The sequence below is a fragment of the Archocentrus centrarchus genome, chromosome 23 (assembly GCF_007364275.1).
Source record: "Archocentrus centrarchus isolate MPI-CPG fArcCen1 chromosome 23, fArcCen1, whole genome shotgun sequence".
Taxonomy (NCBI): domain Eukaryota; kingdom Metazoa; phylum Chordata; class Actinopteri; order Cichliformes; family Cichlidae; genus Archocentrus; species Archocentrus centrarchus.
Window position 1 is genome coordinate 13,061,060 of NC_044368.1, and position 27,326 is coordinate 13,088,385.

General features: G+C 41.0%; 1 protein-coding gene and 1 long non-coding RNA gene across 3 annotated transcripts in view; one reads left to right on the top strand and one right to left on the bottom strand.

Moving 5' to 3' along the window:
* Nucleotides 1–2,668, top strand: part of LOC115773580 (uncharacterized) — a 3,323-nt gene extending 655 nt beyond the window's left edge. Inside the window, exons 1-4 of the long non-coding RNA XR_004019106.1 lie at nt 1–420; nt 1,036–1,156; nt 1,324–1,458; nt 2,044–2,668. The exon at nt 1–420 is cut by the window's left edge and continues 655 nt beyond it. This is a non-coding gene — a long non-coding RNA (uncharacterized LOC115773580). The remainder of the gene's footprint in view (nt 421–1,035; nt 1,157–1,323; nt 1,459–2,043) is intronic.
* Nucleotides 2,669–6,446: 3,778 nt separating this feature from the next.
* Nucleotides 6,447–27,035, bottom strand: LOC115773444 (uncharacterized). 2 transcript variants are annotated; one of them, XM_030720185.1, is made up of 24 exons: nt 26,755–27,035; nt 25,534–25,736; nt 25,152–25,256; nt 23,215–23,310; nt 22,089–22,199; nt 21,339–21,462; nt 19,362–19,824; nt 17,773–17,840; nt 17,442–17,685; nt 17,148–17,314; nt 16,546–16,768; nt 16,311–16,459; nt 13,671–13,762; nt 13,303–13,460; nt 13,083–13,228; nt 11,634–11,880; nt 11,423–11,538; nt 11,114–11,345; nt 10,248–10,381; nt 9,897–10,146; nt 9,491–9,621; nt 7,851–8,103; nt 7,567–7,673; nt 6,447–6,695 (listed from the first exon to the last, which is right to left on the bottom strand). In XM_030720185.1, the coding sequence occupies exons 1-24, from the start codon at nt 26,792–26,794 to the stop codon at nt 6,688–6,690; spliced, it is 3,867 nt and encodes a 1,288-aa protein (XP_030576045.1). In that variant the 5' UTR covers nt 26,795–27,035; the 3' UTR covers nt 6,447–6,687. The 2 variants fall into 2 exon arrangements, with proteins under 2 accessions (XP_030576045.1, XP_030576044.1); XM_030720184.1 differs by having other exon boundaries at nt 11,634–11,886; nt 26,755–27,034.
* Nucleotides 27,036–27,326: the final 291 nt, after the last annotated feature.

Here is a 27,326-nt window from a genome sequence, read left to right on the forward strand (position 1 = left end):
GGGCTGAGAGAGAGCCATCAAATTGCATCAGCTGGAGCTGTGGTCCAGCTGAGCTCTGGTCCCACAACAGTTGGTTCACCTAGTTCCAGTCTTTTGTGAGACAGGTAGTGAGGCATTTTTCACTGCATTTGAATGCATAGCAACCATGTTGTACTGTCTTCATGACGTGTGGGCAATAATGTTGTTCTGTAAGTTGACAGATAAGGGCCAGGAAGCTTTTTCTGTCCTGTCTGTTGAGGACAGTCTAGTTTATAAAAAGCTAAAAAGTGCTATCTTGACAGCTTATCAACTTGTACCTGAAGCCTATAAATAGTGTTTTAGAAGTCTCAGAAAAACATCCCCTGGTCTTTAAGGGGAGGGTAACACTATGCAGCTTGTGTGGAGCTGAGAGTGAGATCTGTCTCATTAATAACACAACTGGTGAGTCACAACTCCCACAAAAGGACACCTTATGTGTATCTCAGAGATACAATTTGCTGTGGCAAAACATAGTATTTGAAACCCTAGGAATTATATAAAATGCTGTCTTCCAGTTTCATCAGCATATAATCGCTATGATCTTCTAGTAGCTGACACAGCAGATACTACAATATTCAATCATTAAATAATTTATTCAGCCAAAAAGAATGGACTAAGATAGCCAAAAATTGTAGACAAATTTCAGAATCGAGATGAAAGTGGAGTAACACTAAACAAAAAGGCTGGCACAAGATTACCGTCTTTGGTGTTTCAGCCAGACACTGGAAACATATCCCATTAACATAGCTTTTAGTCTGTGCTTTTTTTTTCTTTTTCTATATGTGGTTTTATACTTTTTGTTCTTTGAATCTCAGTTTAAAAATGTAATGTTTTGCCAGAAATCCACAATTGTACCAGTAACTTATATTTCATGCTAAATATAAGTATTCTTCAGCGTATTTTCTGTTTTACTATTTTTAGTTTCTTGATTTAAATGAGAAAATTGGATACAGCTGGATCAGCTGATGTTTTAAATATTCAAATCTAAATTATTTTCTGGTCTGTGATATGTCCCAGACTCATGCAGGAGCTGTCCATGGCCTCCTGATATCACATACGTCCAAACCTGTTGTACATGGATGCATCCTGCCAGAAATTGGCACTGGCCAACTGACGACCCAAAAACATGCAGGCAACTGTACATACTAACATTTATACATATATAATTTTGCACTCCATAGTTATAGTATTATATTTCTGGAATCATTAATATCACTGTTTATTATTTGGAGAAATATCTGCTTGTATTTGAACATGTTTTGCAAGCTGCCATTCGCAGTCCTCTTTTTCCCTCTTCGGCTTCAGCATGGCAAGGAGCTTCACAAAGAGGTTTTAATCCACTTTTCACTGCCTCTTGAAGCAGCTGCCGAGCAGCAGGCCGAGTGCTCCCCATTCTCTAGCCTCAGATCTCTACCATCTACAGCAGGACCAATGGAAGATGTGAGTTGGGGTGTTAATTTTGTTTTAATCTGAAACTGCATAGATAACACCCTGTGTAATGTAGATTGTAGTAGACCATCAAACTGTTTTTCTGAAATAAAACCATTTGTTTAATTTGTTTTTTTTTTAAATTATAATCTTATTTGGAAGCATTCATCGTAGCATCATCGACTGTTGCAAAAATGAGTGTCCTGTAGCCAGGAGGTTGATTGATATGTTTGCCCAGAATGAAATAAATTGTTAACTGCTAAATAAGTAGCTTAACTGTCATCCTAACACAGTGTCAGGCCCCTGCCTCTGTGCTGGTGTGTATGTGTGTGCTTGCCCCATAGTTAAGCACCTGTTGTCCTTGCTCCAGATTACTCACCTGCTGGCTGTTACACTGATGAAGACCTGGGCTTTAAAAGATGGAAGCTTCTTTCGAGCAAATGCCAGATTGTCTCATTGTTAGCTGTATTCAAAGCTTGGCTCCTTGTAAAAAACAAAAAAAACAAAACAAACCAAACCAACACCCACAAAACAAAAACCCTTGTATGCTCTATTTGTTATCGCCACCTCAACTGACATTTTTCTTCCTCTCTCCAGCTTGCCAGCAGCAGCCCCGGAGCAACTGGATTGGAAATTCTCTCACAGACGAGTGGGGAAAACAGAGAAAGGAGTGTGTGGGAATCCAGCCTCACTACCTACAGCAAAGACTGTGTTATTAATAAAGACTTGTTAATCCTTGCCACCATGCTCTGCACTTGTGTCCAGGTTTACGGAGGAGCTTAACACACAGACAAAATATAATCTGAACTAAGTCACTTGCAGGATTTCTTGTCTCACAGTCAAACTTAGTAACTTATTTTGTCTGAACTTTCATACAGTGCTCAAACAAGACTGCAATAACAATGAGGGCAGTCACAAAAAAAAGAGTCAGACTCCCTGCACGCCTGAACCCACTTCAAAACAGGGCCCAGTCCTGCTCCTGCTCAGCAGCAGGGCTGATTTACTTCTGCAAAGTGAAGAGATAAAGTACACTTCAGTTAAGCACTCCGAGCCACAAAAGTCAGAATCTGCTGAGAATACTGATTCTTGTGAGCAGAGGAGCTTGGCAAAAACTTTGAGCTTACCCAAACTGCAAATGCACTGCAGGATAAGAATCCCAGAATGGGCAAAACAAAGAAGAAAATATTGTGAATATCTTAAATAATAAAATGCATTATCTTAAGCATTCTGACATTTGACTTGTTTTATGTCAAAGAATATCAAAGATGTGTCACCTGATAGATTTAGCTATATTACCATGAATGAACAAACCATTACTCAAAGGTTTGTTTGCACATGTATGAAACACTTAATATAGAGCTTGGTAATAAAAGCAAAAACTAATCTATCACCAAATCTGCAATTCAAGCAGCAAAAAATACTGTTCCACAATCAGATTAAGGTTGAAATAAATGCTGAGTTGCAAAACTGAGTGTGAAGAAGTTTTCTTGAAGTCAAGAAGAATGTCCAAACCAAAGGTTAACACCCTGTTCAGACATAGTGAGATAAAAGATAGTGACAGAGTCTGAAATGTGAGGCTCTGACACTATCTTTTATCTTTCCAACTGAAATGCTGTGACCAAACCTCTTAAGGTTTGGTCACAGCATTTCTTAAGGTCACAGCATTTCTTAAGGTTTCTCTTAAGAAATGCTGTGACCAAACCTCTTAAGGTTTGGTCACAGCATTTCAGTGGGGTTGAGGCCTGGACTTTTGACCACTGCAGCACCTTGATGCTTTTCTTTTTCAGCCATTCTTTTGCTGCAGGATTGTTGTCCTGTTGCACGATCCAATTTTAGCCAAGCTGTAGCTGTCAGACAGATGGTTACGCATTTCATTATAAAATACTTGGGTATACGGAAGAGTTTGTGGACAACTCAATGACAGCAAGATGCCCAGGTCATATGGCTGCAAAACAAACCCAAATGCCTGACAGTTGGCGTGAGGTAATTGTCTTGATATGCTGTGTTTGGTTTTCTCCGAACTTGGTGCTGTGCATTATGGACCAACATCTCCACTGATCTCTCTGTTCAAAGGACATTTTTCCAGACGTCTTGCAGTTTGTTCAGATGTTGTTTTGCAAATCAAAGCCATGTTGCCATGTTCCTTTTAAGAGAGAAGAGGCTTTCTGCTTGCAACTCTTCCAAACAAACTATACTTGTTCAGTCTTTTTCTAATTTTATTGTCAGATGGTTTGAAAGAGGAGTAAAAGAAGCCATCTAAGGCCACTGATAACAACCATCATTGAACAGTGGAGGTGGACTACGACACCAACTTTCCCCTGCTTACAATGCTGTCCTGAGCTCCCTCCCCAGGCGTCTCAACCCCCATTCACACCTTTGTTCTGGTGACCTCAATAGGTCGCTTGATACAATGGATACAAAGTCTCCAATCTCATTGTACACCCTGTATAATGACAATAAAGGCATTCTATTCTTTTCAAATTGGCTTCACCTGAAACCACTGATTGTAATGACCCATGCCTCCTTTCACACCTTGACGCATGTGATTATGTACATGAACAATAGAGGGTCATAACTACTGTATGCCCACTGGGGTTTAAATACCTGTCCCCCTTTTTTCAAGCTCCACAGACTACTATGACCTGGATGACTGAGAACTTACACAGACATACTGTCATGAAATTGAACTTTTACCATTTTAACACAGAGGTTTGAGGAGCACTGTTTGGCTCTGCTGACTTTCACCAGGAATAACAGAAAAATATCTGAATGACAGACCATCCCTTACTGAGCAGTGTGCACCCCTGGCAGACTGAGGTAAGAAAATGTGACTTTTCTGGGTTTGTTATTTTAGTTTCCTAAAATAACAAACAGCCATTAAACCCAGACTGTGAACAAAATCAATTAAAGCACATCAGAGCCCTCTTCCAAACACGCTGTCATCCTCATAGTAACAGTCACACTACATTACCATCAACACATACAGGGTAACATGACCCAGCAGCCCAGACAAATAACTTCCTGAATCTTAAATCTCAGTAAACATTCCCTCCCAAATGTTTCCTGTCAACACTTATTTCCAAATATAGCAATGTTTGACTGTTCATGAAAAAAACTGGTGTCTGTATTCCTGTATGGAATTTAAACATACAGAAAGCCACTAAATCACCTCTAGTGTGTGTGTGTGTGTCTGTCTGTCCACTTCAGTCAAGTGCTGTGGATTTGATGGGTAACAGGACTGGGATAGTTTGATTCTAGACTTGTGCTTCTAGACTCTGGATGTGTGACAGGAATAACTGCACAGCATTTGGTTTTTCAAAATGAATTTCAGTGTGTAGAGGTTGTTGTATACTTTGTAACACAATATGTTAGGTTAGAGTTGGAAACAGCCTTGTTTATGAAAAGGTAAAATGTTATTCTGTAGTGGAAGGGAGTTAACCCCAAAATCACATGCACTAAATCTAGATTCCAAGTTTTGCAGCTGTCTGCTGTAGAGATGACTGCCTTCTTTTGAATATAGTGGAACAAAACTCTTCATTCTCATGACAGCATGACAGGATGTAACCACTAAGGGCTCCCCATTGGCTGAGCTGTAATGTTACCTTATGTGACTTGCATTCACAGTGTGACGGTGTGTGATGTTAGGTTCGATTCAAAAAAAGATGCTGAAAAAACTTCCTTAAGCAGATTACTAGAATCTAATTTTTAATTTACATGTTTGATTTGTAAATCCCAAATCGCTGTAAACTGAAGGCTCCTGCCTTTTGATTTCCACATAAATAATGCCAGCACAAATGACGGTTTATTCAGGAATAGCCACGGACCAAAAGAGAGACGCAAGCTTTTAAGAAGATGTTGTGAAGGTGATGTTGAAGCAACACAAACAGCTTGGGAGGAGTTGTTTGTTGTGTATTGTGACATGACAAAAATTGATGAATTGATGGTCAAATTTAAACATAATTTCCATTAAAATTCCTATTAAATAACCACCTGGCAATACTTTTATTTGGGTTCTTAGGGATGTAATGATGTATTCTATGAGCAGAACATCTGAGCTACTGGAAATAAGAAGAAAAGGAAGGAAGCTGAAATATCAACTGGAGAAATCAAATAAGTTCACAAAGACACATTTCATGTTTCTTTTAATGGATATGAAAAAACTTCTACATGTACTTCAGTAAGGTTTGTAGTGTTAACATATTTAAAATGTAAAACTTTGGAATATACAATTAAATAACTTAAATAAATAAAATCCTGGACAACATTAACTCCTACTGAAGGGTACGACTTTCACTACACAGACTTTATAAACAAATGTAAAGACGTAAGATTTAAGAAGTGAGACATGAATTAAGACCAAACAGTGAGGCTGTAACAAAGGCCTAACTAGTATTGTTTGTTTTGTTTTTTTTTTTCTTTTCTTTTGTGCTTTGATTCACTCACTTTAACTTCAAGTACAAAATAATAAAATTACTAGGAAAAACATGATTTGGAGGCTCACAGTATTTCGTGTGAATTCCACCAGGTCAAAGATTCATTTCTGTCCCTTACATCCTGAGTATCCCTGTTTTTGTTCCATGGCTCTGTTAAATCACAAGACACTCAAGCTGAGAGAGGGACACACACACACACACACACACACACACACACACACACACACACACACACACACACACACACACACACACACACACACACACACACAAGTGTGTTTTGCTATCTTTGTGGGGAATTTCCATTGACTTCCATTCATTTCTACAGCCTAAACCTTACCTTTACCCTTTTCCTAACCCTAACCATCACATACCTAACCCTAACCCTAACCTAAACTCAATTCATACCTTAGCCCTAACTCTGACCCCTGACCCAAAAACAGGGTTTTCCCTTGTGGGGACAAGGTTCCAGTCCCCACAAGGAGCAATTGGTCCCCACAACATAGTATATGTCAGGAAAATTGTCCCCACAAGGTAATATAAACATACGCGCACACACACACACACACACACACACACACACACACACACACACACACACACACACACACACACACACACACACACACACACACAGAATTGCTACCTGAAGTAGGTCTTTGTGTTTGAAGAAGGTAACAGATGTAAATGTACATTTGAGTGAACCTGGACAGCCCCTCTTTAGCCGTACATATCAGAGTTTCTTATTCTTCCTCTGGATGTTCCTTTCTGTCCAGCTGCTGCTGCATCATCTTGATCATGGATGACTTCATGACTCTGGATCAGACAGGAACATTTTAGATATTAAACTGTGACTGACAAAAATAGTTAAAAGAAGAACATAAGTCAACGAGCTGGTTTGCTGTAAGTTCTGGAAGTAAGACTATAAGAATGGTGTTGATCTTGATGATTTGTAACTCTTAAATGAGCACTTTTCACAGTTAAGTTTGCAAGTTTTTGGATAAAAACAATTGACAAGCAGTCAACATGTGACTGAAGTGCAGGCTTCCAGCTTTAATTCAAGGGATTTAACAAAAACATTCCTTTAACTGTTTAGGAATTGCAGCCATAATTCCTATGGCACAGCACAACAAAAGCTATTGGACAATTGGCTGAAAAGCAGGCGATCCCTGTGTCCTCACTGCTCCATGACAAATTAAGCAGATAAAAGATCTGCTGATCCGTTGTTGAGTTTGTTAACTGCTCACTGGAACTCATCCCAAAGAGATGTCAGTACAAGTGAGGGAGGCGATGATTGGGTTGAAAAAACAAGACCTTTCTTCAATGGCCAAGTCAGTCGCCTGATCTCAACCCAACTGAGCATGCTTTTCAGTTATTAAATACCAAAATGAAGGTGGCTGCAGTAAAGGCCTGGCAGAGCACTTGGTGCAGGCAAAGGATTTTCATTCAAACTGATCCTTACATTTAATCTTGAGCCTTGATACTACACATAAAAATTATCTCCAATTCGTAAACAGTTAATGGAATTTTTAATTTTTTTTGAGTTACAGCTTTTTTCCATCAGAAAAACAGTCAAGTGAACCTATCATATGGTTACCACAAACATTATCCACTCTTAAAGCTGCTGTATATATACTAACAGAACAGGAAACTGCTAACATGATGGATGTGAGGATGCCAGACTTACCTATGACTTCAGCTGTTTCGTCAGCCAGCGGGTCAGAGTTTGTTATGTACTTGTTGCCAAATATCTGCACCAACTGGTCAAAAAACTTGCATTCCTGTTTCTCTCCTCTGAAAACATGACAGAATATTGGAGCTGATTAGAAGACAAAAAAGCTGTGCCAAAAATACAACTCGATAACTACGAGGTGTGAATGTGCTCAGAAGCTAAAACTGTATTTACAACATGGATCATCCCACCACCTCACGGTGCCCTGTTACCCCTCAACAATGAAATGCTGAGCTTACTTTCTGCCTTCTAAGAAGTGTCTGAAATTAGCCCTCAGTCTCTTTATCCTGGACTGACACTGCTCAGGAGTGCGCAAGTAGCCCTGGCTGGCCATGACCTGAGAGATCTGGAGGAAGATTTGTTTGTTCTTGGCGCTGCCCTTTAAGTTCTCCTGGATCTCCTCGCTCCCCCAAATGTCCAGGAGGGCCTCGGTCTCCCCATCGCTCCAGGGCAGCTTAGTGCTGTCGGGCACCCACTGGTTACCTGAGGGGACTAACAGCAGAGAAACACTGATTTATGAACTTGATTCATACCGTCTACCGACTTACAAATACTACAATATAGTTGCAGTTAGTTTTCCATTCTTCTTCTTTTAGCTGCTCCTTTAAGGGGTCGCCACAGCAAATCATCTGCCTCCATCTCACCCTGTCCCTAGCATCCTCTTCTGTCACACCAACCCTCTGCATGTCCTCCTTTCACTACATCCATGAATCTTCCCTGAGGTCTTCCTCTTTTCTTCCTGTCTGGTAACTCCATATTCAGCATCCTCTGTAGAATATATCCACTATCCCTCCACTCCACATGTCCAAACTATCTCAGCCTGCCTCTCTAACTTTGTCTCTGAATCATTCAACCCGATGTACTAATTTCTAATAAAATCTTAACATCTTCAGCTCTGCCTGCTTTTTGTTAATGCCACAGGTCTCATTACATTCTTGTAAACCTTCCCTTTCACTCTCCCTGCTGTCCTTCTGTCAAATCACACAACACTTGTCTCCACCCACTCCACCCTGCCTGAACTCTCTTCTTCACCTCTCCTGTGCACTGTCCATTGCTTTGAATGGTTGACCCCAGGTATTTAAACTCATCCACCTTCACTATCTCTGCTCCTTACATCTTCATTGTTACACCTGCCTCCCTCACACGCGCACACGCACACACTGTAACTTTCATTGTTCTTCTCTTCACAGCATCCCTCCACCTCTCCAGGCTCTCTCCCACCTGCACCCTTACCCTCACTACAGATCACAATGTCATTTATGAACATTATAGTCCACGGAGACTCCTGCCTGACCTCATCTGTTAACTGCAAACAAAAAAGGGGCTCAGAGCCAATCCCTGATCTAATCCCACCCCCACCTTAAACCCATCTGTCACTTCTCCTGGACACCTTGTCACTGTCTTGCTGCCCTGCACCACCCTCACCTACTTCTCTGTCACTCCTGACTTCCTCATGCAGTACCACAGTTCCTCTCTTGCCACCCTATCATATGCTTTCTCTAGATCCACAGAGACACATTGAAGCTTCACTTCTCAGTCTAACCTCAACAACCCTTTCCCACATCTTCATGGTATGGTATCAGTTTTATCCCTCTGCAGTTACTACAGCACTGCACATCACCCTTTTATCTAAAGTCTAGTTTAGATTTTTATTTCAGTTCACAAAAGCCCTGAGAGTACATAGAGTCTTGTGTTCTCTTTGTCAAAGCGCCTATGTACAACCCTGATAAACTCACTACAGAAAACGAATAAATAAAACCCCAAAACAGCCTTTTGGTCTAATAAACAGCTTTTTTGTTGGAACAATCTGCCTCCTGTGTCCCACATTTGGGTCCTCTACACTGCACACACTCACTGAGGCATATCCATATAGTTTCACCTTTTTTTGGGCCCAGTTCCAGTACATAGTCATCGGGGTCATCGGCGACTGACGTGTCTGCGGCTGAGTCATCCACTTTCAGCTCCTTCCTGAAGATCTTCTCCATCTCATTGAAGAATTTAAATTCCCCCCTAAACGTGTTAAATAAACCCACAGTTAAAACCAGCCTCTGATGACATCTTTTACTCGTGGGCACGTCATTAGACAAGTCAACTTCAGTCATAGCCTATAGACATAAATCATCACAGCAATAAAATGTTAACTTTCTTCACTTTGCAAGATAAAGAGCAGACATGATTTGTGAAAGGAAACAACCCACAACTGTCTAATGATACCACTAACCACAAAGCTATTATAAATAACATGTTTACAATAAATGAGACTCCAAGTCAAAGTTATTACTGACTTTTCATGGAGGAAGCCATATTTAAGACGCTTAATGCGGGTGTAGCACTGCTCCGAGGTCCTTATAAATCCGTGGTCATTCATCTTCTCTGAGATGTAGTCAAACACATGTCGGTTCTTCAGGCAGCCCTTCAAGGTGAGCTGAACACTGTCCTCACCCCAGATCTCCAGCAGGGTGCGAGTCTCCTGGTCCGACCAGGGCATTTTTCTGCTCAGGTCGACCAGGAGGCGGCTGGTCGAGGGCTGCTCATCTAAAAATGAGGAAACGGCTTCATTACTCTGTGTTTATCTGGACCATTTTCATCACACATGCACAGAAACACTTTATTTGTAACTGTGTATGTAAACCTACATAAGACAGGCCCACTATCCATCGAGGGGTGCAAGGTGGCATCAGTACTGTCCACATCGGCAAACATAGACTCATCACCAAGCACCGGAGCAAGGAGGTTGAAGTATCTGAATGCTGTGGGTCGCCCCCCATTTCTGGAAAACATAATTGCGGGAATCACTCATTTTCTCTTCAGCTCCTCAGTGGAGACGGACGCACTTTTCTTCTCTCCCCAGTCCTTCTTTTTTTTTACCCTGCTTTGCTGTTTTAGAGCCTCTTTTCACACAACTTCTGAACTGGAATTTATAATTATGGATCTGGTCATCTGGTCTCTCAATGCCATTGTTTTGATCAAATTTTCACCATGAGGAGATTGGGGATAGGAGAACCCTATTCCCTCTTATCCTATTGACATTCCTGGCTGGCTACATTATGGATTCCTGTGAGGGTGGAAGATGACGTGCCTGGCTGTACTGTCGATGGAGGACATATACATTTGGCTTATTGACACTAGGATTTCTCCAAATTGGACCTGGAGATACCTGGCTTGTCGTTACAATTCAGGAAGCCTGGGCAGCTGTTTGGCCTTGGTAAGGCTGCATAAGACTATCGCAGAGGTTTTTATAAACTTATACTGTGTATGTGTATATGTATACAAAGTATGAGATGATTTTTTCCCCCTCACTCATCCTTATATGTTTTCACTTTTGTTTCCGTCTTTTTAATGGCAGCGCCTCCAGGAGGGGGCAGCATGGCCACAGATCTCCCCATGTTTGTTTTGTTTGTCTTCTTGGATGGGTGTTCTGTTAACTGTAATTTCCCCATTGTGGGATCAATAAAGTATCAATCGATCAATCAATATCATAAATAATTAGTTGTTTATTTACCTCCGGCTGTTGCAGTAACGCCTGTAAGTCTTCTTCAGCCTTTTAATCCGGGAGTGGCACTGCTCCGCTGTCCTCAGGTAGCCTATGGTGGCCATTTTCTCAGATATCTCGGCGAATATGTGGCTATTGCGGACGCAGGTTTTCAGGCCGTGCTGCACATCATCTGCAGCCCACACCTCAATGAGAGCAACTGTCTCCTGCTCTGTCCATGTTGTGTTCAAACCATCTGCACCTGCAGCAGGTAGACAAAAGCGTAAGATATCTGATTTCTGACTGATGCTTATCTACCAGGAGTGTTATCTTCTGTACCTGAATCCCGTTCTTCTTGTTCATCTTTTTCATCATACTGATCAAGCGAAACTGCCTCCTGTCCCAGGATTTGCTCCAGCTGGTTGTAGAACTTGTAATCTACTTTTCTTCCAGATCTAGAAAGAATATGGATGCATTACTCACTGAAGTGCATACTCAGTTATACAGAAATGCATATAAACAGGCAAACGGATGGAAAGACTGAGCTCACTTCTTCCTTTCGTAGCACTGCCGAAAGTTATTCCTCAGAGACTTGACCTTCCAGCGGCACTGCTCTGAGGATTTCGAGAAGCCGAGATCATGCAGCCTCTCTGAAATGTCGGCGTAAACGTGGCCGTTGTGGACGAAACCCCTCAGTGCCTTCTGGACATCTTCTTCACCCCAGATATCGATAAGCGCCAGAGTCTCCTCATCTGTCCACGAGCTGGTCGCTGGTTTTTCAGCTGACATGTTGATTTCTGCATCTTGCATGAGAGAGACAGAAATTTAGCGTGAGCGTAACATATCCCTTTATTTATTATTAGCTTTCAAATAAAAATGCTGTTAGTTTGCATATTGTTTAATTTGGCTTAAATAATGCAGTTCCTGAAAGCATTTGGGGTTCATCTCCATTTACTTCTATTCATTTTATAGCTTGAGGCCTATTAGCATGGGACTAGTATTACACAGGGATCTTTGGTAATTTGTTATGCAGTAATTGGAGTGAAGAGGCTGTCAGTGATCTTAATCCCGTGTGAATCCACCAGCTTTGTAACATGTAAAGTTAAAAACTCCACTGCAAACTGTGATATCATTATCGGTGTTGGCATTTCTGTGATTTGAAGTCTTTTTTTGTGCATTTCTTTTGCCTTTTTCATGCTCGAGAGTTATGAAGGATGCATAGATTGTAACACATGTGAGTGCAAATTCAGGAGGCTTATGTTGCTATACAGTTTGGAGACTCATTCACAGAGAGACCAAGCTCAAACTGTGAGAAATCTCCAAGGTGACAGATGAGGAGACACTGAATTTGCCAGCTTTCATAATTATGTGGAAACTAGAAAAAAGGCAAAAAAGGGGAGAAGATGCTGAGCCAGGTTTACCAACATATTGGACCATGTGAGCATCATGTCTCCTGCCTCCTTCACACTGTATCCAGGCAGCACTCTCACTTAAACCAGAGTATTTCCAGAAGTGAGAATGCTCCTGCTGTGCGCTACATGTTGAACGAGAAAGAATCAACAGCGCAAAAAGAAAAAAAAGGGTGAATCTGGCCCTGCAGAGTGTGAGCTGTTTACACTTTCCTTTCCTTTCACTCATGCAGCACACAGCAGGAAATAATCTGTGTCTGCCACACTCTGCTTTCTGTAAATTTTACATTTGGTTAAGGCGAATGTGTCACCTGGGTGTGCAGGAGGTCGGAGACATGATGCGCAGTCACTCACAGTGAATTCAAAAGGCATTTACCTGAACTATTCTCACATGGGCACAACTGGACATCACATGAATACCAGGAAGTTGGCAAGTTAAAGACCATTCAGTATCAATATGAATAAGTCTTAGGAAGTTCTGAGCTGCAGTGGATATGTGAGAACAGCTTAAGGAAAAGCACACACTGACAGTAAAAAATTAATCTTCCATTGCTGAGTTAATATGCAGAGAGGATTAGATGACACGTTACCTCTTTCTGTTACAGACTCACTGTTGGAGTCTTCTGATATTTCAATGGAGTCTGTCACCACAGCAGACGACATTGATGGCTGCTTATCCAAAATTTGTTCTAGCAGATCATAGAATTTAAAGTCAACTCTGTCGGTCCCAGATGAGCTAGAGGCAGTGAGACAGGTGCGTTAAAACAAAGTCGCTTCAACAGAACAGAACTGAAAACGTGCAGTTTTTACCTCATGTTTTCACGACACTGCCGATAGTTCCCCTTCAGACGTTTGATCCTGGTGTGGCACTGCTCAGGGCTGCGGGAGTAGCCGTTAGCGGCAAGTTTCTCTGATATTTCAGTGAAAATGTGACCGTTGTGTGGGTAGCGTCTAAGGCACTGCTGGACCTGAACGAAGGTAAAATTCAGTGTAAAAACTCTGCAGTGACGTTATTGCTTTACTCACGCCTTAAAAGGTTGTGCAATTAAAGTGCCCCCATCTTCATGATTCAAGGAAAGTGAAGAATGAAACAGAAATAAAGTGAGATTATCAGGAAGTTTAAGGACACTTCCAAACCATTTTTAAGGGGGGATATGCACTGTGGCATTGTACTCTACCTGTGGGTCTCCCCAGATCTCGAGAAGGATGATCGTCTCTTTGTCTGACCAAGGGACTTTCCTCCTGTCCTCTTGAATTTCCACAGCAGGCTCTGAAGAGGCAGGAATTAAAAAAGTAAATACCTAAATAAACATTCACCTATTTCAGACTTGTGAGATAATTACAACACCGTGCAAAAGTCTTGAGCTACCTCTCATTTCTTTACATTCTGCCTGAAAAATGGGATATAGGTACAGTGATTTATTGAAATAAGTGCTTCAAAGTCAATATTTGTTATGACCACCTTTATTCTTCAACACAGTCTGAACTCTCTTAGGCAACTTTCCTGTCAGTAGTCTTCAGGAATAGTTCTTCAGGGTTCTTGAAGGACATTCAGAGCTCTTATTTGGATGTTGGCTGCCTTTTGTTCTGTTCTCTGTCAAGATGATCCCACACTGCTTCAGTGATGCTGAAATTTCCACTATGGACTCATCACTCACATATCACCTGTTACCACTGATTTTCAGTCCACGTCTTGTATAATTTGGCATACCTCAGCTTTTTTCTTTCTGTTTTCCTTCCTTAAGAATGGCTTCTTGACAGCTACCAGTCCTCTGAGACCATTTCTGACGAGGCTTCAGTGAACAGGATCAACTAAAGGGCCAGATGCATCTCTCCGGTACTGTATCAGGCCTTTGTTGGATCCCCCCCCCCCCTATTTCTTAAGGACTTTCAGACAGTGTTCATCTTCTGCAGATAGTTTTTAGATCTGCCTCTTCTTCTGTCCTCCATTTACCATACCATACCCTACCCTCTCTTTATATAAAGCACTTTAAAACAACCACAGCTGACACAAAGTGCTGTACATTAAGACATACAAATAAAAATGAAATTACGCTTTCAGGATAAACAAAAAAATCACGTGCTCTCTCTTTGGAGTTCCTGTCAAAAGTTGCGCAGCAGCATTTTGAACTAGCTGCAGACGCGAGAGTAGCAACTGACTGACTCCCACATAAAGTGAGTTACAGTAATCCAGTCAAAAAAGCATGGATCACTGTTTCAATGTGCTGCCTAGAAAGAAAACGTTTTACTGGTGCCAATTGCCTTAAATGATTAAAAACTGGACTTAACCACAGCTCTGATTTGGCTGTCCAATTTCAAATCACTGTCCACCTTAAAACCAAGATCAGTAATAACAGATTTAAAATATACCTCCAAGAGTCCCAAGTCAACAGAGGAGGACTCACAGGGGCCACTGGGTCCAAACACATCACCTCTGTTTTCTTTTCATTAAAATTTTAAAAAGTCAAGGCCAACCAAGCTTTAACATCATCTAGGCATGCCAGGAGATGTTTTATGGAAGGGACAAGGGCAAATAAATTTGGCAATCGTCAGCATAACAATGAAATGAGATACCATGACTTCTGAAGATAGAACCCAGAGGTAGTAAATATAGTGAAAAGAGCAGTGGCCCCACAACTGAACCCTGTGGGACGCCACATGACAAAGAAGCAGCAGATTACTCAGAACCGAGAATGCTCACAGAAAAATTTCTCTCTGCCAGGTAAGAACTGAACCATTTAATTGCAGTGCCACTAATATTACTAAATGATGTAATCGAGATATTAAAATGTTGTGGTCTACTGTATCAAAGGCAGCAGAATCACATGCAAGAAGGATGTCATTAAAAACCCTTATTAAAGCAGATTCTGTGCTATGAAGAGTTTTAAAACCTGACTGAAAAACCTCCAGGATGCTATTCTCATCTAAAAACTGTTTCAACTGACAATTTACTATTTTTTTTTCTTAAACCTTAGAAAGAAAAGACAGCTTGGAAATAGGCCAAAAATTAGCCAGGACAGTATGATTCAAGGCCAGGTTTCTTAAGCAGTGGCAGCAGTGCTGCATGTTTAAAATTAGCAGGGACCACACCTGAGGAAAGACTGCTATTTATAATGACAAGGACAGGCTGCCCAATACTGGATAAAATTCCTTTAAAAAAAAAAAAAAAACGTGGAGGGAAAGGATCACAGGGGGAGTTGTCCAGTTTCCTCACATTTTTTAATGATACACTGAACAGCATGGCGAGATAAGACAGGTTTTCAGTTAATAGCTCTTTGGGAATTACCTTGTTGATGCAAAAATACTTTTTTATGGCAGTCAAACTTATCTTTGGTTTTTATTACAGAAAAAGAAAAAAAGATTAAAAATACCCTCTGAAAATGGTCAGGTACAAGGACTGGACAAAAAAAATAAATGAAAAAGAAAGAAATACTTTAAAAAGACCTCCAGAAAACTGGAAAACTATTGCTTGAGACCACTGTAAAAAAAAAAAAAATTACAACAAAGGCTGGCTCCCTGGAAGCAAAATATAGCACACTTCCCAAGTTATTGCAATGTGGGAAGTATAGAAAGAAAGTCATAAGGAGACTCACAAACAGTCCCATCCAGGACAAATTAATCTAGTTTCACTAAAATCTGACCAATCCTCTGGGAAGAGTAGCGATTGTTGTGAATCATGAGCTCACTGGTCCTTTGCCCAGAAGGATTAAATTCTTGTCAGCATATGTCTGGGCCACACAGTAGCCAATCAGTGTACACAGCTTAGGAGGCAGAGTGTTTCTCTAACCTTTCCTCCTGAGTACAGAAGCTGAGCTTACCCACGTCTGGATGACTGTAGGCAGGAAATTCACGGTCTTCAGGCTCTCCCGGTATTTCTTCCAGCTGTAGCACTGAAGGGAAGTCTTTCACTAAAATTCTCCCCAGCTCGTTGTAAAACTTGCACTGAACTTGCTCATGTCCTTTCAGGCTACAATGCAACAATAAGAGCAGCGATATCATTTTTACAAATCTACAACTTTTCTTTTATTCTTTCAACTCTTTAAGCATACTTACTTGTTTTGGTAGCACTGCCTGAAGTTCGATTTCAGCCTTTTTAACCTCGTCTGGCACTGCTCCGGCGTTCGAGAGAAACCCTGGGTGGCCATTTTGCTGGATATGATGGAAAAAATGTGCCCGGTTCTGTGCATTCCTCTCAGCTCCTGCTGCATCTTGTCTTCACCCCATGTGTTGATGAGGGCCAAGGTCTCCAAGTCGGTCCAGGGAACGCTTCTCGTTCCTAAAATGACAAATCACATAATTTTGTCAGAATAGTCAACAAAACAGAAACATATTCCAAAAAAAATACTTGCTATAAAATAATTTACAGGAGACTTGCAACAATTACTGAAGTCAGATTGGTTAAAGGGACATTTTACCCCAAATTCAAAACAGCTTTTCTCCACACAGCACATCTACACAACTGGACACATCACAAAAACCGGATAGACAAACAGCATTACAAGCCAGAGGAAAAACATTTTAGACTATTTCAGAGTCAGGTGGAATTAAAAAAAATGTTTTCTGTGTAAAAGGTAAAAAGCCTTTTATGTCGCTTAAACTAACAGTCTTACTGCAGCAGTAGCTTAACTGTTAAGTACAAAAAAGTGACATCGTACCAATTTCCAGATGGCCCGTTTGTCCGATAAACTGCAAGTCGTCGTCACCGTCTTGGGACTCCTCTTCTTCGATAATTTCCTCAACATCATAGGTAATCTCAGGAACAGCAGAGGAGGCTGATGAGCCGAGGATCTGATCCAGCTGAGTGTAAAATTTATGCTCTAGCCTGGAGTTCCCTCCGGCAGTAGACCAGGGAGAAAACAATAGGAAATTTAGTCGAAGCATTGTTTCACAGAGAACTTATCTGAAAAATGTCAGTGAGAGCTGCAAAATCTGTGTCATTAAATGCCCACTTGTTCTGACGGAAGCACTTCTTCAGTCGTTTGATCCTCGTCTGGCACTGTTCCACTGTCCTCATGTAGCCCCTCTCTTCCATCTTTTGTGCAATTTGAGTGAATATGTGGCGGTTTTTCAAGCAGCCCTTCAGAGCTCGCTGCACAGAGTCCTTCCCCCAGATGTCGAGGAGATGGAGCGTCTCCTCATCTGACCAGGGAACTTTTGTGTCCGCTACAACTGGAAAAGAGCCCTCCTGAGAGTCTGAAATCAAATACGAAGATTCAGTCAAAGTTATGATTAGAAATATAGAACCAAAAATAGACTGAACCATGCATGAACTGTACAAACCTGTATAATCTCCCCATATGGAGATGAGAGGAGATTCACCTGAATTCTCATCATCCACTGAAGAATCCCTGCAAAGGTTAAAAAAAACAAACTACAATTGGAATTGTACACTTACAGACCATTATCTCATCTCATATCATCATATTTCATAGCAGGACATTTTACTCAAAATCCCAAATGACAGGGGCAACAGAAAAATGTGTTAACCTTCAGTCTCTGGGACCAGTTGCACTGTATTAACCTTGACCTTTACCCCAGGACTCTATAAAAAAAAAAAAAAATCATCTGGTCCTTAGTAGGTTTTAAAATTATTTAAATATAATTTCAGATGAACAACAATAAAGGACAAATTATTTACACTCCCTTATTTAACAGCTTGTAGAACCACCACAGCAATAGTTTGTTTTCTCATTTCCTGTGTAACTTTATCAGCCTCTCACATCATTGTGGAGGAATTTTGGCCCACTCTTCTTTACATTGCTTCACTTCACTGAGGTTTGCAGGCATTCATTTATGCACAGGTTGAGGACTTTGATTGGATCATTGCAACACCTTGATTTTTTTTTTCTTCAGCCTTCCTGTTGTAGATTTGCTGCTGTGCTTGGGATCACTGTCCTTTTGCATGACTCCGTTTTAGCCACAGTATGAGGTGTTTGTGCTGATATGCTGTGTTTGGTTTTCTCCAAACATGGTGCTGTGCATTATGGACCAACATCTCCACTTTGGTCTCACCTCTCCAAAGGACATTGTTCCAGAAGTCTTGTGGTTTGTTCAGATGGCGGTTTGCAAACCTAAGCCACGCTGCCATGTTCTTCCAAACAAGCCATACTTGTTCAGTCTTTTTCTAACTGTACTCTCATGAACTTCAACATTTAACATGCTGAGGCCTCTAGAGTCTGAGATGTAGTTCTCTGGTAGTTTCTCTGAACATCACACAGTCTGACCTTGGGATGAATTTGCTGGGATGTCCACTCTTGCCCAGTTGGCATCTGTCTTGAATGTCTCCCACTTGTGAATAATCTTCCTCACTGTAGAATGGGGAAATGTTTTTGGAAATAACCTTATAACCATTTGCAAATTGATGGGCAGCAACAACTTCTTGTCTAACATTATTGCTGGTGTCTTTCCTCTTTGGCATTGTGTTAACACATACCTGAATGCACCAGACCTGCATACTGTCAAAGCTTGCTGATAATCAGTTAATCAAGTGCATTTGATTAACAGCATCTGGCTGGTACTTACCCTCTTAATTAAATAAAAAAATGACATGGTGTAATATACCATGTTTTGTTGTTCATCTGAGGTTGTATTTGACTAACTTTAAGAGCTGCTCAGGACCAAATGATTTTTATTACGTCCTGATACATAAACCTTTTTTCACGACTGTCCTCTTCATTATAGACGTCTGTTGAAAATTTAATGGCGAATCATTCATAAGGTGGGGCGAGACCAACAGACTTACATCCTAGCATGACTTCATGATCAAACAGTTAAAGGAATAGATAGATACACAGAAACAATACTGAACCACACTGTCATGTCTACTGTGTGTGTGAAACAAATGAATAAAACATATCTGGAAATCTTACACGAAAGCTGAATCCTCCACAGGCTGCTTTGTGGGAATGTCCACACCTCCGCTCAGCTTCCTCTTCCTGAGAATGCGAGCTGCCCTCAAGCTTTGGTTGTTCTCACTGGCTTCTGAATCTGTGTCTGCAGTCTCATTGGATGTAGTGAGGTCTATGGTTTCATTGCATGGCAGTGTACTAATTATGCTTTGTACTTTCCTCTCCTGAGAAATGTTCCCAGCTCTAGCCTGCAGCTGCCAACTGCCAGAGTCCCTCGCCTCCCTCAGTCCTTGCCTGATCGACTCAGAGCTCCTCCTGCTCGACTTCTCCATGCTGCTTGTGTTGATGGGAGCACTGAGAAGCCCTTTGTGGTCTGAGTCTTTGAGAGCAGGTGAGCAGGAGGCTGTTTCCATGACAGTTTTGGTCCCAGGAGGCAGTGACAGGGAGGTGAGGATGCAGTCATCCATGGGTAATAATCTAGGATCTACAATTGACGGTTTAGATGGTTAATAAAGCCCTGGCTAAATGCAAACACAAATCACTGTGAAAGAAACAGCTGTCAGACATGTCCAAACTCCAACTCGAATAAACACACAAAAACCTAAATTGGTTGTTTAGGCATTTCTTTACAGTCTCTTTATGCTCTATTTTTCTTTCCTTGCTTTCCCTCCCCCACAGCTGATGGTGACAGATGGCTGCCCTCTCAGGGCCTGGTTCTGCTGGAGGTTTCTTCCTGTTGAAGAGAAGTTTTTTCTCTCCATTGTTGCCACACAAGAGGAATGATGGACTTTTCTCTATAATACTGCAATACTGCAAAGTCTTATATAATGCAAAGAGCCTCGAGAATAATTATGGTTTGAATAAATAAAACTCAACTGAATGGCACAAAGTGCAATGAGCGGTGTTTTAAGTGTAATGAGTGGTCTCTTACAATGCCTAAGGACTCAATGTGGGAATTATGGGGAATTAATTAGCGAGTGTGCGTCTGTGTGTGTGTGTGTGTGTGTGTGTGTGTGTTGGGGTCTCAGGTAATACTGAGCAGCAGACACTTCACTATCTGAATTATGGCAAAAGCTTCATCACCCTGTGGTGTAACTTTATGTAAAGGAAGACACAAAATGGAATACAATGCAATGAAGCTCTCTTATCCTCCAGTAGATCAGCTTTGTTCATTTAATATATCCATGCTAAGCCAACATGCAGCAGGTTGAGGCTTTTTTGTGTTTGGAGGCAGCCTCTAATGCTCATATTCAAAACTTTCTGCATGTTCAAAAAAAAAATAAAAATCTCACCAATAATTGAGTCAGCAACAGCAATCGGCAAGCAATTCTAAACTAAAAGTCACCGCGGTGTCCTCACCTCACCGGTATTAACCCGCCTGCACACTGTGAAAGACTGACTGTATGAACTCATAATGCATATTCACATTTTGGTAGTATAAAACGGCAAAAAGCTGCATATTTATAAATGTTACAGCAGTTTTTGAAAATCCTTTGTTTTAAGTCAGGCTAACAATTTATTAGTTACATAAGGTGCTAAAAATACAGTGTTGTAGTGTAGACTATGGATGACGGCAGGGAAATGGTTTCAGGACAAGAACACCATCTGTTTCTAAATGCGAATCACCTACTTTAACTGGAACTGTTAACAAAAATGAGAGAAAAATGCATTATCTACTCACCCTCCCATCAGTCAAACATTAGCCTGGTAGTCTAATTGCATCAAATTCCAAGCACAAATTTCAAAATTGGAAATATCCAAGCTGAGTGTTTTTCAAATTTTTCAGTGCTCGTTCCTCTCTTGATCTCTAAAAATATGCAACATATTCTTGAACATTTTACCTGTAAGTTTAATTTTCGATTTATGAATCTAAAAATTCCCTTGTACCGCATTTCCAGCAGAGTGCCGCTGAACTATAAGCCCCGTTTCTCTCTCAGTTTCTTTTGACATATTTCAGGACATCAAGGACTACAATTATCTCCCACCAGCCTGCAGTACCTTTCTCTTTGAAATGGCCGAGGTTTCTGTGGTGTTCAAGTACAGCCTTCATATCCTCTGGTGGGAAAAGGGTTTGCAAATAGTCATCCAGGGATGACGGAGTGTCTCTGAGCAAGGCTGCCAACTGAAAAGAGATCAAGTTATTAGTTTCAGTAATTCTGCATTTATTATGTTAGTTAAATTATTCGTTTAAACAGCCAAATGACCTACTTCACAGCATTAAATAAAGACTTTTAATTGATTCGAAGGGGATTGTATGTGTTTTCTGAAATATTCATTAAAGTCAAATTAAATATCATACAATTCATGTAAAAAAAAAAAAAAAAAAAAAAAGATGATATAAATGAGGCTTATTTAATATATCTGTTTCTTATACTGTGTGATTGCCTCTAATCTAGCTTTGTTGTAGTGTTTCTCTCCAGTGGCTCAGTACTAAAAAGGGAAGGAGTCTTTTGGGACACTGTGGTGAATGTGCACCCTGTTAACCCTCCTTTCTCTTCAGCAGCTGTGCCCCAGGACTGAGTCTATGTGCTACAGTCGGCCTTTAATGGCTGTTCAGTTTGGAATAATGCCAGCAGAGATAGAAAGTACAAGGTGGATTGGGTTAATATGGTGCAGACCTACCACGGGGTCTTTGTTCTTAAGATCAATACTGTAACAGGCGGGTTAAAAAAAAATAAAGTTGTGTTCATGTGAAACTGTCTCCACAATATGATGCCTGACAAGGCTAAGCACAAAGACGCACGGCACCTGTGTGAAGTCTGGAACGGGCAGCAGCTCCTCCAGTCTGGATATGAACTCCCACACCAGCATCTCAAGTGCTGCATCATACTTTGAGCCAAAATATACCGGGAAGATTTCCTACAAGTGAGAAAGAGGGACACAGAATGGTTAAGAGGTTCAAGAGAGGTACAGCTATGAAGGCTGCCAGGAAACCTTGTCCAGACTCAACTATCAAAGTGTAGCAACATGTGATGTCTGAGGGTTTTTTTTTTTACATTTCCCTGATTTGCACCTGATTTGCAGCTTAAACTAACAACAATACTGATGGCTCAGTTCTACCAAGTATCTCAGTACCACTGAGTCAGCATTAGCAATAATAAGACTCCAGACTTGGCTCACATAGAAGAAATGAAATCCTTATTAGAAATGTGTTGTCCCAACTATGATATAACTGATATTTCAAACTTGGAGCTGTCTTCCTTATTGGCTGACTGAGATCCAGCTATACAGGAATCTCTCCTTAGTAGCAGCATAGCATTTCATAATCAAAGCAATATAAAACCGTGTCCTCAACAGCGTCACCTCTTTGGGTCGTGGATTCCACGAGATATTGAAAACATTCAGCCCTTGCTGATGTGACTAACATCAGTCAGCTGCACAGTCATGCTGTGGATCTTCATATCCCAAAGGTGTCTGGTGAGGCCACTGAACTCACTGTGATGTTTATGAAACCACTTCTACTGGAAGCAGTCATTGGAAAATGTCAAATTGTGGCCACAATGCAAGTAGCCAGCTGCAATACTCAACCTCAGTGTGATATTCAAACCATAACTAACTTCTATTAAGGGACTTAAATATCTTTTTTTCACAGGTGCGGTGCTGGTGACTAATCTAGAACCAGTTCTATGCCTTTCTGATTAAGAAAGACTGGTCACAGAGCCACAAGTTGCAACCACTGACATCAGTTGCGACCTGCAGATTTTGAGAGGCAGAACTGACTTCAGAGTGGCACCAGCATCCTAATGGTGGAAAAGAGGCAAAAGTGTGCCAAAAAAAAAAAAAAAAACATTCCCCACGTAACTAACATAACTTGAATTAGTGTCTCTCTCTCTCTCTCTCTCTCTCTCACACACACACACACACAAAATCTCACCTGGAAAAAATATTTTCTTTCAGAGGGATCCTCCAGTAACGAATGCACCAACTCTACAAAGTTTACCTCAGATTCCTCCACCTGGTTGATTGTTACCTGACATAAACACACAACCAAACAAACAAACATGAACACACTCAAATAAAGGGATCAGAAAAATTTGCTGTGATCTACATTTTATGGGGAGTGTTGGAGTTTATTTTTTTACCCAATGAATAAAATGACAAATGTTTAAAAGTAAACTCCAGTAAATTAATTAATAAACAGTGGCTGAAGCAAATAATAGACAAATAATACATTAGACCAGGGATCCTCACATCCAGGCCTCGAGAGCTGGTGTCCTGCAGCTTTTAGATGTGTCCCTGATCCAACACACCTGAATCAAATGGCTGAATTACCTCCTCTGTATGCAGTCAAGTTCTCCAGAGTCCTGCTAATGACTTCTATATTTGGCTCAGGTGTGTTGAAGCAGAGACACATCTAAAACCTGCAGGACACCAGCTCTCGAGGCCTGGATGTGAGGATCCCTGCATTAGACTGAGAGCGACAGATAGATAGTTCCAGACCAACTTCACGGCCTTCGGGCGATATGTTTATCTTATTTATGACCTTCTCGGTCTTGGAGAAGAATATGTTTATCTTATCCTCAGAGGTTTTGCCAAAACATGTACATCTGTGTCTAAGGAGGGAAGGGTGTGTGTAGGTCATCACACCCTGTTACTAAGGAGAATAAAACTGCCAAGTCATGATTAGGAGTATGTGAGAGGGGAAGGTGTGTGTTTCTAGAGCAACTGCTCTAGTGCCCCTCAAAAACTTAGAATATCTTCACAACTTATTTTTCATAATTTAACTCAAAAAGGTAAAATTTCCTACATTTTATATCCATTACAGATAAAGTGAAATATTTTAAGCTTTTTATGAAAAATGTCAAGCCTTACAAATCATGAAAATCAGAAATCCATTATCTCAAATGTTTTGAAAATTTTCTAAGATAAAGCATGAAAATAATTCCTGCTCATTTATGCACACAGGACCTGGTTACTGAGGCCCAGGTTGCTTTGCTAGCAGCCTTCAGCTCATGTGTATTTTTGTGGGGGTTCAGCGCTTCTCATCTTCCTCTTGACAATACCTCATAGGTACTCTGTGGGGTTCATGTCAGCCAAGCTGGCTGGCCAGTCAAGCACAGGAATAACATGGTCACCATACCATTTGGTAGTCACTGTGGGCAGTGGGTAAGTCCTGCTAAAAAAGCAGATTAGCATCTCCATAAGGCTTTTTAGCAGATGGAAGCATGAACTGCTCTAAAATCTCCTGGTAGATGCGGTGTTGACTTTGAAAAGACAGTAGAGCAACCACCACCAACACCAGCACATGAGTGACAATGCACCCAAATCATCACAGACTGCAGAAACTTTAAGGTCTTTCTGTAATTCAGTCCATGTAGCAGGAGCAGCGAACTGGAATGCTTTTTTGCCTGTCTCAGTCCTGACCTTGGGAACAGACAACAACAGACAATCCTGAGAACTCAGAGTTGAAGGACCTGTGTGTCACGTCAGCACACTGATTGTGGTTGTTTGTACTGAATTACACACACAGTGTTTATATTTTTTGAGTACTAATTTACTCATTTTTTTCCCAACTGCAACCATTATTATCAAAATGAACACAAAGAAAGGCTTGAATGAATCTAGGCTATGTTAAAGTTTACCTTTTTGAATTAAATGACAAAAAAAAATTTTTTTTTTTAGATGTACTAGTATAATAGCTAGATTTAGATTTATTTACTCAGGAAAAAACAACCCAAAACAAGCTTGAATTATTCACTACAGACCCAGATTATAGCAGGAATAAACAACCCAACATTCAACTCAATCAACACACAAATGATTGAGCAAACTTTCACACAGTTGTGCATTTACCTGCTCAAGTTTACTTACATGGTGATCCTTGGCAGTACTGACAGGGGCTTTTATTCTGTCCAGATGTGGCTGAATGATCTGCATGTCCACTGGATGCTCCCCTCGACACATCTCCAGAACCAGCTGGTTATACACAAAAATCAAATATCGGGCTTTTTAGGGTTTATAAATCAAAGGAGCCCTGCTTTGTCTTCTGTGTTTCTTGAATTATATATTATATACTGGCAATGAGGTTTGAGTTTTTCCTTTAATAATAGACAGCTTAGGTATAAGTGAGTGAGAATGTTTATGTCACTGTATGGAAGTTATGCAAACTACTATTTGCCCTATCAAAATTACTACAGCTTTTGCTATCGAGAGTGTTTCCTCTCAGTACGACCACATCCTCAATACTACTGACCCTGGCCCTGAGTCCCAGGATGAGCTGAGCCCTCTGACTGTAGCTCATCAGCTCTGGGACCAGCTCCGTCACCATGGTAACAAACTCTTCCAGCATCCCGTAGTGATCTACAAGTCCCTGCTGCACAACTTGCCACACTGCAGCTGATAAAAGCTGCAAGGGTGGGGCCAGGAGCCGAAGATAATGGACGGGAAGCTCATTACCTGAAGAGGTGGAGAGAAGAATAAATAAATAACACAGAAATGGATTAGCGCAACTTTCTGTTTTGTCACAGCCTTACATCACTGTGCATCATATGGAGAGATTTATACAACCATGGCCCTACATTTTGGGAAAACTTTGTAGGTAATTTAGCAAATCAGTAAGCAGGTCCGCTTCGTGGGAATTTTTTGGAAAGCTTTCCCAGCCATGTGAGTGTCCACCTGCTGAGAACCAACTCACACTTGCAATGAGCTTCTCAGCTAACTTTCAAGAAAAATCGCTGTATTTCAACACCAATCAGTGGTTCAAATTTCCTTTTTATTGCTAATCCGCTCATATTATGTTGGATTTCTTTCAGATGTGATGAGGTAAATCTGAAATGATCACTCAATGTGCCTGAAAAGGGAAGTTTGTCAGTAATTTTAGAAATTCTATTTTGAAAAAGAGAGAGAAAAAAAAGTGAAACTACTTTAAATAAGTGCAAACAAGCTGTGACAGCTTTCACCGAGCATCCTGAGTGAACAACATGCACCTGACACTTAATATGCTGGCACAGGGTGCATAAGTTAACTTGACGTATAGTGGCAAAGTGCTGCGTAAAATAATGACCTGACAGCGCTGCTTTAAGGTACACTGACAGCGGCATCCATCAAACTCCCGAAAAACTCACAACACGAATTACACGACTTATTGCTGACCTTTATAACGCAGTATACACAAGCTATTGGATTTCTGGCAGAAGTAATAAAAGGCAAGTAAGTAGAATAATGCTCCGATGGCACAGATGTTTAGCCAAACCACTGATGGAGCGACAGAAAACAACCTTCACTTTCTGATGAGATCAGCTGTAGATTAAGTAAGCTTTTCTCCACATACTGCAGGAATATCAATTAAGAACAGAAGCAGGTAATCTCCGTTATCGTTAAGGTCACTGTAAAATCATTGATATCAACACAAAGATCGGGGATCATATAAGAAAGATATCGTGATTTTTTTTTCTTTTTATTAGGATACACGCACCTCGGTTGCCTCCACTTTCAGTTCCGCGTTTTATTTCCATTTCGCAGCTGACAGAGAAAAAAAAATGGCCAGATGTCCCCCTCGGGTTGTAGCTATCGGGAAAAAATATATATACAAAGCCTAATGAATGAATTCTGCAAATGTTTGATTAATAAAATGACCATCTGCGATCGCCAAGCAGCAAAATAGGAGCGCAGTGTTGTTGGAGGTATGAACGGGCTCGAGGTTTTATTCGGTACTGGGAGGAAAAGGCAGAACAAAGGTTTCTGGTCTCATCCGCCTCAGTCCAGATCACGGCAAGCCCTCTTTCCTGGTTGGTTGACGAAGACCGGATCGACCAGGAAATTCAGATTTCATAACACTAGATGGCGCCAGACGGCCATCAGGTCTGACCAGGTTTTCATCCGGCTCAGTGCTGTTTTTATCTGTATGGAGGTATGCTGTCAGGGCCGTAACCAGGGTTTAGAAAATAGTGAGGCCCAGAATTTTTTTCTTTATCTGTTGTATATCATACTGGAGTGCATGCCTTTATACACGGCAGAGCATGTGAACGCAGTCTCCTACAACTGATC

Bases quoted from the DNA above. Each gene is read 5' to 3' on its own strand.
- LOC115773444 (XM_030720184.1), bottom strand. From the start codon at position 26,794: ATGGAAATAAAACGCGGAACTGAAAGTGGAGGCAACCGAG. The intron at 17,686-17,772 runs GTTTGTACAGTT...ATTTGATTTCAG, and splicing joins CATATGGGGAGATTATACAG to ACTCTCAGGAGGGCTCTTTT. The intron at 16,460-16,545 runs GTAAGTATGCTT...GTTGCATTGTAG, and splicing joins AGGCAGTGCTACCAAAACAA to CCTGAAAGGACATGAGCAAG.